The 15063-nt window shown below is 36.5% G+C and overlaps 1 protein-coding gene across 1 annotated transcript in view; it reads right to left on the reverse strand.

Moving 5' to 3' along the window:
- Window positions 1-9067: 9067 nt before the first annotated feature.
- LOC129239460 (otoferlin-like) overlaps window positions 9068-15063 on the reverse strand; it is a 196337-nt gene continuing 190341 nt past the window's right edge. Inside the window, exons 20-25 of the mRNA XM_054874961.1 lie at window positions 14442-14986; window positions 14035-14281; window positions 13713-13963; window positions 9924-10162; window positions 9577-9856; window positions 9068-9495 (exon numbers count right to left, since the gene is read on the reverse strand). Coding sequence (XP_054730936.1) covers window positions 9315-9495; window positions 9577-9856; window positions 9924-10162; window positions 13713-13963; window positions 14035-14281; window positions 14442-14986 — 1743 coding nt within the window. The 3' untranslated portion in view covers window positions 9068-9314. The remainder of the gene's footprint in view (window positions 9496-9576; window positions 9857-9923; window positions 10163-13712; window positions 13964-14034; window positions 14282-14441; window positions 14987-15063) is intronic.

A 15063-nucleotide genomic window follows, 5' to 3' on the forward strand; every position in this document is an offset into this window, starting at 1 on the left:
AAGACCACTCGCAACCTTGGGCTAAGAGATGAACACTTTGGAAAATGTCGTGCTCTAGAAATGCTGAAGTATTCCACAAGCCTGATGCGAGGACGTTCTGCTTCGTATTTTAGATCAAGTTGATAGTGGCTTTTCAAGGTATATAAATCAATGATTTATAATACGTGGATAATTACGTTAAATATGTTCTAGCATTGGCTTAGCCAACCTAATCTGTTTCAGCAGAGAGTTAAATGTTGACTCAAGTGCAGTGGACAATATTCTCTTAGTGCTTGGTAAAAAAAAAATTTCCAGCCATCCACAATTCTATTCCAATTCCATTCCATTTTACCTGTAGTGTACGTCAGATAATCAATAAGATTTCTTAGATTGTCCCGGTTAAGTTCTATTAATCGCTCCGATACTATCTGAGAAGCAGTCAACCAGAGAAGTTGGTTGCCTATTTCCCTATTACTGAGACTCTGCCCATATTCTGCAATAGATATTCCGCAAACGGACTTTGGACCTTGTAGATTTATGACGTTGGGCTTTACATTTTACAAAGCCGTCAGCATTTCTCTACGCTTCAAACCTTTCATACTCTGCAACCCACCACTATTTTACCTTGTAATGATCACCGATTGTTTCATACGAATTTTCTAATCGTATACAAACCTCTATGTCATTTTATTTGAGTCCAATGTTTTTAGAGCAGTCTGACTTTCTAACATGAAATGTACTCTCAGTTTATTTTTTTTTTTCGAAGATATTGTTTTTGCCGACGCTACTACCGATTGCAAAAACATCAGTCTGGAATTTTATTGAGTAAGCGCACGTTGACTTTCTGAAATCTTGGCCCGAATATTAGATCTCGAGTACTTTCATCTTACAGCTTGAATCCAACTGTGTACCAACCAAACGTTAACGATTCTGCGTTAATACAGGGTTTGATTGAAAAGTAATGAGCCTTATTTTTTTAAGCAGTTTTATTAAACCTTTTGGCTTATACAACTAATATTCTTCAAAATAGGACCCTTGAGTGTCAATACACCGCTGGTAGCGGCCCTTCCACTGCAGGAAACATTTTTTAAACTCATCCGCCGGAATCGCGGTCAATTCGGTTTTCATAGTTTTTTGGATCGCCTCGATGGAGTCGAACCGCCTTCCCTTCAGCTTTCTTTTCAGGTGCGGGAACAAGAAGAAGTCCGGAGGGGACAGGTCTTTGGAAACAATTTGGCACACACTTTGCGCATTTCAAGTTTTCCGGTCACGATTTCCCGCACATTGTTATAAGTTAAATTTAACTCTTCACTGATCTCACGTAGACTAGCACGACGGTCAATGTTCAAAAATTCCCGAAACCGGTTCACACCTTCGTCTGTTTGCGTCGTCGAAGGCCTTCCAGATCGACGTCCTACCGGCCTTCCTTGAACGACTTGTGCCACCGTTTTACCTGGGCACTGGACAGAGATTGGTCCCCTTAAGCCTCCTTGAGTAGCCCAATGGTTTCGGTACTCGTTTTGTTTAGCTTTTCGCAAAATTTGATAGAGTAACGTTGCTCCAACGATCGCTGCATTTTCGCCACTGCAAAATCCTAACACACTTTTAAAACAGCTTTCACGCGCGATCATTTTCCCCAATCAGCCGATTCGGCTGATCGCTTGGCAGACGCTCCGCGCGGGAAGGCTCATTACTTTTCAATCAAACGCTGTAGTTAGTATTATCGCTACTCTGTGATAGCGAGAAATCGTAGTATTGCTTCTTTTCGTCTTGCTTCCTCTCTCATTTATTCTCAAAAAAGATCATTACATTTGGAAAGTAAAACCCTGAGCAAAGGTTTTGAAAGATAATTTCATTTAATCAAGGCTTTCAAAATTTAATGGCGGATTTTTTTAGATTGGCTCCAATTATCGCGATAACGGTAGTTAAAAATTTCCTTTGGGATTTCTGCGAGCTCATTTTGAAACAACCTTACATCATAAAAGACCTCTTCGATTCGCCAAGCGTTAGCAAGTGGCGTTAGTTAGTTGTTGCTTCAACTCATTACTTGTAATATTCGTGCTCGGTCAACACTCTTTGTGGTCTCGTTCTCAATGTTTGGTTAATTCTAATATACATCAAAAACTATATTAATAATGGAGAGGTGTTTGAATACGTCCCCGTCAATAGAGAATTTGAAGCAACAAAAGTTTCCCGTGGTCTAATGAATCTTGCCTAATATCAGAAAAGAGATATTTGACAGTATTGAAAGAAGTGAGTTATACTAGTTTCATGAGATATAACCACACTCGATAGTGGCGAATCTTTGTTATTGCTTTCACATACAAATTTTTTGTCAAGCAAGCAGAACCCAAACATAGCGAGCAGAGAAGTGGCGAACCGAAGGCACCAAAATTTTGAAACAAAAACCATTTAAGTCTTAATGTATGTACACGCATAGATGTACGACGGAAAAAATTGCAATGTATTGTAATGTGTCTTTTATTACATTTTTTAATTTTTTGTTTAACAAATTTACTTAAATTTTAACTTTTTCGTAGATAACTCTCTTAGTTTTAAGGCTGGTCTGCTAAAATTTTGCATAGAACTGTTTTTAAATATAGCTTCATCTTCCAAGATCGAATAATTTTAGCATATGATGTAAAGTTGATTCTCAATGAGCCTTAAGTAGCCCAAGGCACATTTTCAAATATCGTTGCCTCGAAAACTGAAGCCAATCTGACAAAACGGTGAACACCATTGAATGAACAAAATCCCTATTAAGCACACTTCACTTTTAAATTTTCTCCAAATAAAATGTGTGAAAATACGAGCATAGTATTTTCGGTTCATCGTTATTTCAATACTTCTGCACTTTTCGTGCAGCCAGAGTGACTAAGTTGTCATTGCTAGCGAAGCCAACAATAATGAAAATTCATTCGTATTTGAAGGTTAAGTGTTTTACAAATATTTTATTTTTGTTGATTTCTTCTTTTAAACTATTTTTAATAAATTTTACAATTTTTAGCACCAAAGCTCATAATTCAAGTATTTTGTGAAGCGAAATAATTAAAAAAAAGTTCAGTAGGGCCATTTTGTTAATAACGTACGGAACTAAAGTTTAAGTTGAGTTATTAACTCAAAACAGTTTAGAGCAGTCCTCAATTGCACTCCCATTCCGAATTGTGAAAGAAGCGCAACAACAGGCAGCAGGGCGACATGTCAGTAAAGTTCGGAACCAGAACGATGAATTTACCTTCATTGAATCAAAAGCCGATGCCATAAAATACGACAAAAATGATAGAGAAGAAGATTGCGCCTTCCGAATTCGCCGTATCGTAGTTCATCAATGAACAAACAAAAGGAAGGGAAATTACTTGTTTGTGAAGAGGAAGAGTAGACGAAAGCATGGAAACAACAAAACACAAGAAATTATACGCACGCATATATACTTTCTAGCCACGGCGTCTTCCACATTAAAGAGCAAAAAACTGCATTTGGAGGCTTTACATTCATTTGTGCTTTAACCATTTAGGACGCGGTACTTCGTTTGCATTAGTTTGATTTGTTTAAATCTTACAAATACTACCAAGCCATACACTAACTTTTCACAAACACGCAATGTCTCATGCTTTTATTCGTTTCTTTTGTATTGTTGTTTAATAGCGCCACCTTCAGTACTCACTTCGCCTTGATCAGACGACGCTGCAGTCGACGCAATTGTTTTCTCTTACTTTCGACTTCGACTTAATCACACGCCATAGGCAGATCACCGCTATACGCGACATGAGTGGCAAAGTGGTTCGCAGCAATCGGTGCAGTCGTACTAGTTGTGAACCAAAAATATATTTTACGCATACTAGTAAAGATTTTCCCAGCAGGGGTAGTCAATGCGTATTTGCATCTGTATAGTATTATTGACTCTGTAAAGTGTATTCACAAAAGTTTTAATTGTAAAATTGTAAAGACATAGTATGTAAGTTTGTCACCAAATATAGATGCATAAGTTTTATAGTAAGTATTAATTAATTTTTAATACATTTTTTAGTACGTATGTATTTTTGCTTTACAAGACATTATGTATGCAAGAATTCTTTGTATGCTAATTTATGCCATGACCTTTTCACATACTCGCTTATATGTATGTATGTGTTATATATGAAAATTGAAAAAATAGTTGAAAATAATTTATAAATAAAAAAACATTACAAAATCGACATGAACGCATTTTTATTTATATTTTTTTATTTTACATTTTTATTCATAACTAATTAAATTAGTATTGGAAATATTAATGTGTCCTTATTGACGAATAAGTGATGGAATTGAGCAAAAATATTCCGAGTGCATAATTCTCAAGAAATTCCTATCATGTCAAATACACTATTAAATGGTAAATTGTAAATGTATTAACAATATTGAAGGTAATATATTTTTTTCTTTTTGTCAATAAATATAACAAGTAAAATTGAGAAAATTTTGTAAATGCAACACATTGATTGCATACACACGAAATTATTAGGTACATGTGTATATATGTGTGTATGTGTGTATGTAGATTTTATTAGCAATTTTTTAGTTTGAATTTTTAATGCTTTTCTGATTTAATTTTGTACAATAAGATTTTTATCGTTACATGAATTAATTGATTTTATTTCATTATTAAAATACTTAGTAAAATGAGCGCAAGTGCATGCATATATAAGTACGTATGTATGTGTGTATTTGTAAATATTGATTGTTTTAGAGTACATTGTTGCAAGTTTCCTGTAAAATTCGTAAATACAACACGCGAAGTTTCAGTTTGGATTTGATTTTAGTTTTTAACTTAAGTGATTTGATTATTATTTTGTTTTTTTTTTGTTTTTTGCATTATTACGCACACATGTGTGTGTGTATTTTCTCCATGCACTTTACTTTTCTACCTACAAATGCTTCACAAAATATATTATATATATGTATGTATTGTATATGTGCCTTTCTCTGCTATGGCTTACACGCTAACAATTTAGCTCTTTGCACTTTCGTTTCGTTACTTCAAGCATTTCGTATACCCTGAATTGGTTAGTTGCTAGGTATCATTTCATCAATTACTTTCGTGCATTCGTACATTCGTACATTCGTATTTGTTTTTCTTCAATTTTTCCTAACTACTTTTACTGATATGATTGCGCACTACAAGCAAAATCAGGTACACTTTGCCATTGCCAAAGTGTCTAACACTTTTTCAAAACATAATAGCCTATAGTAAAAGAATTCAAAGAGTCAGTAACAGCCTAACAGTAAAATGGTAAAATGCCAAAACTTCAACTCCGCTGCCGACTTTTAGAATATCTTTGCTATTCGTCAAATCCTGCATTTAAAAGCAGTGAGCCAGTTGAAATACCTATAGTTTATCAAAGTAAATGAATTTTGTTTTATAATTTATAGTTCTGACCAACAACTGAATGAAGTAAGCTTTGAAAAGATTTCAAAAATGTTCAACTACATATTTGGTATAATTGTGATTTGGGGTACTCAACTAAAAAAAAACATGGAAAATAAAATTCCCGAAGTACGCCTAACTGGAGTTCTGATACTAGATTTCTATTTTCTTGTTAGGTAAATTTTGTTTCAATATACAAATTAAACATCCAATTTTGTTTCTGAATAACTTTTTACAATCCTTGTCTCTTTCTGCCTGCCTGCTTCACAAGTGTCTTACTGATGTACGTCGCTACTTGCAAAAATTATAAATTCTATTTTAGGGTGTATAATTTTGCGCACCTTGTACAATATAATATACTTTAATATAATATCCGGTACTTTACTAAGCGCGCAGGTTCTTCTTTGAGTATTTTTTCTTTTTCTTTTTTGTTTTGCCTGCCAAGGCGAAGACCAAAATAAACAAGACTAGCATCTTAAAAATGTTTTTGATGGCAACATGCGTTTTTTAATGAGTTTGTGCGTTGGAAGTTACATCTCTAGCTGACTTCCAGTGAAAGCTTGGTGACATTCGGTTCTGTGGAAGCGAAGATATTGCGTCTAAAGCGTCAGTATGTTTGTGTCATCGGTAGAAAAATGAGTTTCGAACAAAGAGCTAATATCAAATTTTGTTTTATAAATCGGAAAAACAATTACCGAAACATTTGAATTGATGAAAAAAGTGAATGGCGGCGATTACACGTTTCAGATATGGTTGTGAGGACATGAATGACAATGAACATACGGGCCTCTCAAAATCAGTAATCACCGAAAACTCTATCCAAATTGTTCGTAAATTTATGAAAAATGAACCGAAATCATCGTTGAAATTCATGGAATCGGAGTTGAACATCTCCAAAATATCGATTTAATTGATCATTTGTGCTTACGAAAGCTCTGTGCACGTTTCATTCCGTACAAGTTAACTGAAGAACAAAAATTTCACAGAATTCAACATTCGAAAGACCTCAATAAAGAGGCGAGAAAATACGAGAACTTCCTTTGCAACATAGTAACTGCTGATGAAACGTGGTGTTTCCAGCATGAACTTGAAACTAAGTGTCAAAGTGCCGAATGGGTGGCCCCAGACGAGCCACCTCCCAAAAAATCGTGTTTGGAGAAGTTAAAAATCAAGTCGATGCTCATTTGTTTTTACGATTCCAAAAGAATTGTCCACAAGAAGTTCATGCCAAAAGGCCAAACCGTCAATGCAGTATTCCATCTTGGCGTTTTGAAGCGTTTGTTGCATCGCATTTGTCGAATTCGCCCTGAATACCGCGAAGGAAGAAGTTGGCGCTTATTGCATGATAATGCACCATCTCATCGATCCACCGGCGGGTATTCGCCAGGCATTGTACCTTTGGATTACCATCTGTTCCGATCAATGCAGTCAGCCCTTATTGTAAAGCGGTTCACTTCTTACGAGAGCATCGCAAACTAACTTAATGAATGAATCAAGTCAAAAGAACTCGAAGTTTTCGTCAGAGGAATCCGAATCTGAAAAATGGAGTAAAGTTGTAGCTTCCAATGGCACATACTTCACATAATATCATGTATTATTTAATTCTTTCAATAATTCGTCACTTTGGCTAAGAAAGGCCGGACACTTATTCCCATACCCACGCAGACTCAACCAATCTGCAATCAGATATTGATAACATTTTGCTTGGTGTCGTAAAAATAAACTATATTTAAAAGAAGTCTTTTCAAATCTCTTTCTGTGCATCTCGTTCTATTATCCTACTTCCTACCATTTAGGTGCCTCTCGGTTAACCAGCATAGGTGAAATTTCTGACCTACATAGGTGTTGGATTCGACTCGAAATTTTGCTTTTAAAGCCAATTCAATTACAGCATTGCAAAATCTTATGTAACATCAATAGACTTGAAAGAATTCAAATAAACTCCTCTTTATAAAACCGTTTCAGAATCTTGTTTTTTAGAGGTTTTGGGGGTACAGGGGATATTTTATAAGTAGTTTGTGTTGTAATCTACGAGGTCTACAATGTCTACTAAGTCATTTTAAAAATACAAGCTAAACTGATGGTAGCGCAATGTTATTATTCACCATAAAAAACATCAAAAGTTTAACAATATTGTTAATAAAAAATCGAAAATTAGGAGCAATTTTTTTTTTCAGCAAAAATCAATGATTTATAACGGTGAAAAAAAAAAATGAATATATATAGATAAAATAATAATAATAAAATCCCTTAAAAAATATTGTATGGCACTTCAAAAAAAAATTTTCCAAAATTGTTGTTAGCCAAAGCAATCTGCTTAAATTAAACTAAAAAATAACTCTTAAAATTTTAATAAATTAAAATTTTTTTTTGTTGAGCAAAAACAAAAGGCTTAAATTAAACTAAGAAACGTTCTTAAAAATTAAATAAAATTAAGCAAATCATAACATAATCAATATGTATTGTAGGGGCAAAAATTTCTGAAATGAATTTTTTTTTCAAATCCCAATACCTTCAAGGCAAAGCTGTCGTAGTTACTTTAATTCGAAATTTCACTCCCTTTGAAATATCCTCATTTTATTTTTTCACCAAATTATTACACTTTTCGACGAAATTCAAAAATGAAGCAGTTTGACTGAAGCGTGAAAATAGATTGTTAAATGAGAATGAAATATGCGAACTAAAAAAATGTAAATAACATGTTATATGTATTTATGTGAAATTGTGGAAATTTAAAAGAGTTTTTTCACTCTAACGTTAAACACTTCATATATTCCGTAGTTTTGAATTCATTCCAACTTAAATTGACCAGTGTGCATAGACGTCGGATCTAATGGATCTCTACCTATGTTTCCTCAAGGGATCATTGGACGATATGTAACGTTTGGAAGCAAATTCGGTGAGTCCGTTCATAAATGATGCAAAATTGGATGGAACGTTTTGGACTTTATTCATTCCCTAAATTGGAATCACTACAGATAACTGCCGAGGCAGCTGCTATTAAAGATGTAGTCGACTGCTTGCTGACTAGTGTAATATCCTATAAAGGGGGGTACACATTTATTTTGATAGCCAAGCGGCAATTAAGGCTCTAGTTTCTCTTTAGGTCATGTGAAGTTTTCGCTATCCAGTTAAGGTGGGTTCCAACTCACATGAATATCGCAGAAAAATACAGAGCACACGAGATTGCTAGAGCATTCTTGAAATGTTCTCTCCGTGCAAAGAGACATGAGACTAACAAAGCCACATCTATTGTGAGTTCTGGTGTTCTTAATCGCACACTTTTCATTGGGAATCCATGTGGGGTGGCTCAACATAACTTGGATATCCTTTTCTAGCAGCTTCTTGGAGTATAATGAAGTCAAATCAACTCAGCACTCATCAGCTGCTAAATTTTTGCGAGGCTAAGACTCAGACGTCATAGCTCTCACGCATGCCACAAGAGTTATCAAGCGTGAATATTTGCAACGTCATGATATTTTATTATCAGCTCACGTCTATTTGGAATCCTTAATTCATGATAGTCCCTGTTCGAATATATACTTTGTTTCTAACCTCCTGTACTTATCTTTTTCGCCGCCCCAGCACTGTGTCTTTAATAGTAAATACCAGAATGGATGACTGCTTTACTTAATTGTCAAATGTGTCTTTTGGGGCCACACTATCAGGGTTTCCTTGGGAATTTAATCTAATCAAATCTAATTATACTATTATAACGCAGGAAAGCAGTATCCTAATGTTTGAAAGAAAAATATTTGTTTAGAAAAGCTGATAGGCGAATATATGTATGTGTATCAGAGTTTTCAAATCTTCCTACTTATGATAATTGATAGGAAATTGTGTGACTGCTAAAACTCGAACGCCAAAAGCTAGTCTTACTGTCGTCAGTGCTTGATCCGAAATCTGCACTCCTTTGGATATATTTTCTTTCTTAGGCCCCCAACAAACGTTTGACTGAGTATCCGGGCACTGAATAAACAAAGAGTATTAAGAACAAGCAAATACCGCACAACAGCAGTGCCTTGAGAATAGCCCATTTGTAATTGTGCCAGACGATGTAGCGTATAGATTTGAGCGGATTTAGGAACCACATGAACGAGGCGTCGGGGCGGCTATAAAGAATTTAGAGATGGAAAAAGAAATAATATTTGTAAATTTATGAAAACTAACTTATAATATAAATTTAGACTCACTTTGGTTTCTCCAGCGGATCCGGTTCACTGCGCCCATAACCCGCGGGGTTCTGTTCGGCTTCTTCCTTTGTAAGCAAATGGAACTCTGCTTCCACCTTGCCGGTTAGCTCCATTTCCTCATTCTGTTTCTTCACATAGAATGGCCACCAACCACGCACCCGTTTCTGCTTGAAAATATTCACCGTGGGCAATGCCGTATCTGACTTGAGCATATCCAGCGTGCAGAGTTTAGAAGTTTTGGCGCCACGCGGAAAACGATTCAGATTGAAAGAAATAGCACCTGTTGAAAAAATAACTGATCATAGCAAAAGTCTATAAAAATTATAATCCATGTATCGGTAACGTACCAAGAAAGTCATCAGCAGAGAAGTGATCCGCATCCCATACTTGTAATTCCAAACGTGCTGGTATTTTTACCTCCGTCTCATCCCAACTGAATAGTGATTCGCGTCTTGAGAGCACAATGCGTTCCTCAGCCGCCAAGTATTCGAAGGGGAAGATGAAACGCCAATTGAAGTTGCCTTCGCCGGTGAGCGAACGATAGTGTATATCTGTAGATTGCATATCCTGCGGACCTGTGAGCCAGCTGGACAAGAAAAAATTAAAAATTGTGTATGTTATTAAAATTGACGATTCAAAGTTATATGTATGTATATTAATTAATAGATTTATAAGTATTGGCTAAGGCAGAGTGAAGGCTAGTTGCAGAGATGAGAAAGGTGTTTACATTCTGTCAAAAAAATATCGGGAATGGTTCATTTAAAAAGTGCGCCTTACACATACAGTATGCCTACTTTTTTTTTGCTGGAATGTTGGTACAACTATCCTCTATAGTGTCGCAGAGTGTGAGCGAGATTTGTCAATTAGTTTGTTTTTGGCATTTAATTATATCAGTCAACCGCAGATGTGCTCTGCGATTTTCAATAGATACAAATATCGAACAAAGAATTTGTCTTAAATTTTGTGTGTTTGAACGAGATTTCGTGTGCCGAATCGTTGAAAATGTTGCAGAAAGCCTATGGCGAGTGTGCTTTATCAAAAACACGGGTCTACGAGTGGTATATGGCTTTTTCAGAGGGCCGAGACGGCATGGAAGATTTGCCCCGATCTGGTCGCCCATCAACGTTTTCAACGGATAAAAACATCGACAAAGTCAAGGAAATGGTATTGGAAAATCATCATTTAAGTTTGAGGGAAGTAGCTCATACCCTTAGCGTGTCTCACAAATCCATTGGCAACATTTTACACTATCAAATGGGCATGAGACGCGTGGCTGCTCGATTGTTCCAAGAGAGTTGAATTTCTTCAAAAATCTCATCGGAAAAAGGCGGCTGAATGGCGCTATCCACATGAACCGCTTTGAGTCGATAGAGGTCATTAATGAGAATTCGCTGAAGGAGCTGAAGAAGATCTCTTCAAAAGCGTTTAAAAGGTGCTTTGATGACTGACTAATCGTTGGCATATGTGTATTGCTTCGAATGGAGCATATTTTGAAGGCGACAGAATAAATTTTTATGATTAAGCAATTATTTTGCGTTTTACTGAACAACTCCCGATACATTTTTGACAGAATGTATATGCGTACTCTTTAAGTGTTATGACTTTCAGTGCACTAGAAATATTTTTAACTAAGCGCTAAGTATTTGTCTCAGTTTGATGGCTTGGTTGGGTCTTGCTGTCGTGGAGCATCTGGTGAACTAAATAGGATGCGGCTGTAACCCTGCTACAATTGCTCATTTGGAGGTGGCTAACATGCATGGCATGGTCATGGGCAAGTTAGGAATGTCGGTCTCAGAATCCCGTAATTAAGAGATCTTGGTGTTAGTCAAGTATTAAAGATCCCGAGATTAGTTAATATGAATCCAGGGATAATTTATAAGCCTAAGGGAGGTTAGCTGACACCAAACTATGGGGCTACGCCAGGCGAAATATCGAGAAATAAATTGAGAATGCTCACGGGTATTCAGGCAGACCGTTGTAAACTGCACAGTTATCTGCACATGATCGGGCTATGATCCACTGACTCTTGTCGTTTCTGCGGCCAATCCCAGGACACTCCAATGCTAGTTCTCCTTGAATGCAGTGCTATAGCGCGGGGGAAGTTGAGACATCTTGGCCATTTGCAGCCACAAGAAAGACACAGACGCTCAGTTCAACCCAGCTCTGTCTTAAATTTAATAAGGGAATTGGGTTTGGATGAGGCACTGTGTTGGGTAGAGGACACAAAAGACAATTAGGTCGAAGTGCAAGCCTCCGATAAATCTAAGAACTAGGGATAATTTATAATTTTTCTTATTCAAGCAAAAATGTAGGAAGGATTTTGAATAAAAATTAAAAAAATTAATTTATTGAAAGAACGTTGGCACTAATCTACATAAATTAAAAAAAAAAATACTTTTGCTAAGTTTCCGATCGTTGCTATTCGTATTAGTGTTTCTAGTCTAAAGACAAACTTCAAAAATAAGACCAAAATTATCCACCCGAGTGATATTCTTCAACTTAAACTTAGGCCAATAAGATTTAAAAAAACATTGACCTGGTTTCCGCTTGAACAATTAATTGTTTGCTAAGTTTTGTTTGAACTGAATAAATAATATTCTAAACCTTTTTACCTTTAATTTTCTGTCGGCTACCCGAAATTTAAATAAAAGTGGCTCTAAATTTCGGGATCAACAATTATCGATGGCAATGACACTTTCAGCTAACGATAGTGCTTGTTGAGCCTGCTTACCATTTATTTAAACCAAAACTTGAGTTCAGTAACTTCGGGCTTTAGCTGCAATGTAGCAATTGGGAGTTGGCTTAATAGGTACATTCGGGTTTTCATGGGTAACAGCTGGATTATAATTTATATGAAGGGCTTTGAACTAACTATTACACAGGCCTGTTGAGAATTTCTAACAAGTACAACATCAAGATGCGAACCACAAATCGGAGTGCGAGCTCGGCCAATACCCAACAAAGGATTTAAGTGCCGGATATATACTGGGTTGTTTAATGAGTTTTTCAGTTCCATAAGAAAAAAAAACAGAATTTTGCGGTTTGCAATACATTATATTAGTCTCCCTGAACATCAGAACACTTGTTCCAACGAGATTCCGAGTTTATGGATTCCATCCCTGAAGTAAGAATCTGGAAGGGCTGCAAAATACATCACAGCTGTTCTGACCTTATCACTTGATGAAAAACGCTTTCCATGTATGAATTTTTTTAGGTCTGGAAAAAATGGAAGTCGCTTGGAGCCAAATCTGGTGGATGCTCCAACAATATGAACTTTAATTTATGGATTTTAGCCATTGCCAAAATACTCTTGTGACATGGTGCATTGCTCTGATGAAAAATAATTTGTTTCTTTTGCAAACTGGGTCTTTTTTCACGAATTTTTGCCTTTAGCTGGCCTAAAAGGTTAAAATAATATTCAGAATTTATTGTTTTACCAGTTTGCTAGTAATCGACAAACCAATTTCTTTCCCATCCCAAAAAACTGATGCCAGCAACTTCTTGGACGATTTCTAGACACGAATTCGTTTTGGAGTCGAAGAATGAAGTTCACACCACTCTTTAGCTTTCAGTGTTTTTGTTCCATTGTTAGCAAATGCGGCATCCATTATGCACACAGTTTCTGAAACCCGATAATTCAGTCAAAATATTGCTTGTACTGCTCAATGAAATGTCTAGGGATGAGGTGCCTAGATGCGATTTTCCAATACGAATTCTACGATTTCTAGTGTTGTTGCTGTTACTGGAAGGTCGTGCAAGTACGTTTAAATTCAGCAACCTATCTTTCTGCTGTACTAATTGATGGAGAAAAGTCCTTATACACTTTCGACATTCGTTCATAAATTTCCTTTGCTTTTAAACGTTGCAAAACAAAAATTCAATCACTGCACAATACTTCATTTTTTGCATTGTAGAAAATATTGTGACACGTGGGTACTAAGTGATTTGTAATCAGAGAATGAATTGACAGATTGAAGTGAAATATCACGCACGTTCATTTGAGGAGTGTACCAACATAACCAAAAAAATTATTAGGCTAGTAGCAACGTTCTCTCTTGTCGAACCGAAAAATTTATTGAACAACCTAGTATGTATGCATTATTAAATAGCGTAACCCGCTTAAATAAGTTTCTCACCCTTTTACATAAATGTCAGACATCTTTTCGCCCGTGAAGAAGGCATCATCTTCCAGCACCACATCGTCTGTATTCCATATTACCACGCGCAACTCATATTCTTTGGGCTTACGTGGTGATATGTCCACTGGTGGACCTGGTAGCGGCATATCCATAGGAAACATATCGACCCACATTTCAATTTTACCCTGCTCAATGCCAGGCTTTTCGGGATTATATAATGGACGTGATTCGATATATTCGGGAACAATCTACAAAGAAGAGAGTTGGTGTCATTTAGTACATACAAAAAATTAAAATGCTTTCTTTTTATAATTTTCACCTTGCAACCCACTTTGGGTATTTCACTCCACCTATGCAGCACCGCCAAAGCCAGATGTTCATCGCGATTTCTGCATGTGGTTGGGCCATTCCATGCTATTACTTCCTCATCGGAGAAGGTCATACAATATTTGCCGATTGCCACACGGTCTTGAAAATAATGTGGCGTATCCAATTTGTTTTCTTTACACAGTTTCGAGAGTATTTGCGTGGGTTTCATAGGGTCACGCCATTGGTTATAACCACAGCTGTTGGAAATAAGCAGAAACAATTTTTTTATTTAATACCTATATAGAAAATAACACTGAATTATTATTTTACAATAAAAGAAGCTCTAACTGCCAGCGCTTACGGCTCACAGAAAAAATTATATATGATTTGTTTAACATTGCACTCTTATCCACTTACACTTCATATCTCAAAGCAATTCCACACGTTGCGCGATGTTTGCTATAATAGCGATTTTCTAAATCGATTCTCGTCTCACCGATTAGATCATCAGATCCCACCAAATCCCAGTCTAATATTTGCACGGTCAGCATTGAATCCTGTGGGAATGTTACTTCCACCTCGAAACACTTACCGAATATCGGATTCAGTTGTTTGCTGACGTAGTTCTCCTTATCGGATATTCTCTTATTACCCAGTTGCAGCACAACGTATGGATCCGCTTTGCCATTCAAGTCCATGGGATGCAAGTCTGTGCCTTTGATTATGTAAACACGTACAAGTACGTGAAGGGGATCATTGGCGGGTAGGTTGGGTACAGGCAACTCAGTGCCTTTTGGCGGTGGAAGTCTGTAGACTTTTATGGCACCTTTAAAGAAGCCAACTGTACGGTTATCATCTTCGGTGGAGTCGCCAGTCTTTTTGCCGCGATAGAGTGGAAATGAGTGCAGCCACTCGCGAAAATTATTATATTCCGGTTGGGCCTCCAGCTCGTTGGGATATATCTAATAGGTAAGAAATGTAATGGGTAAAATAAGTACGTTTTATTTATGTGGTTCTGGAGCTTTAGTTGTTCAGTTAC

This window comes from Anastrepha obliqua, chromosome 2, assembly GCF_027943255.1.
Source record: "Anastrepha obliqua isolate idAnaObli1 chromosome 2, idAnaObli1_1.0, whole genome shotgun sequence".
In the NCBI taxonomy this organism is placed as follows: domain Eukaryota; kingdom Metazoa; phylum Arthropoda; class Insecta; order Diptera; family Tephritidae; genus Anastrepha; species Anastrepha obliqua.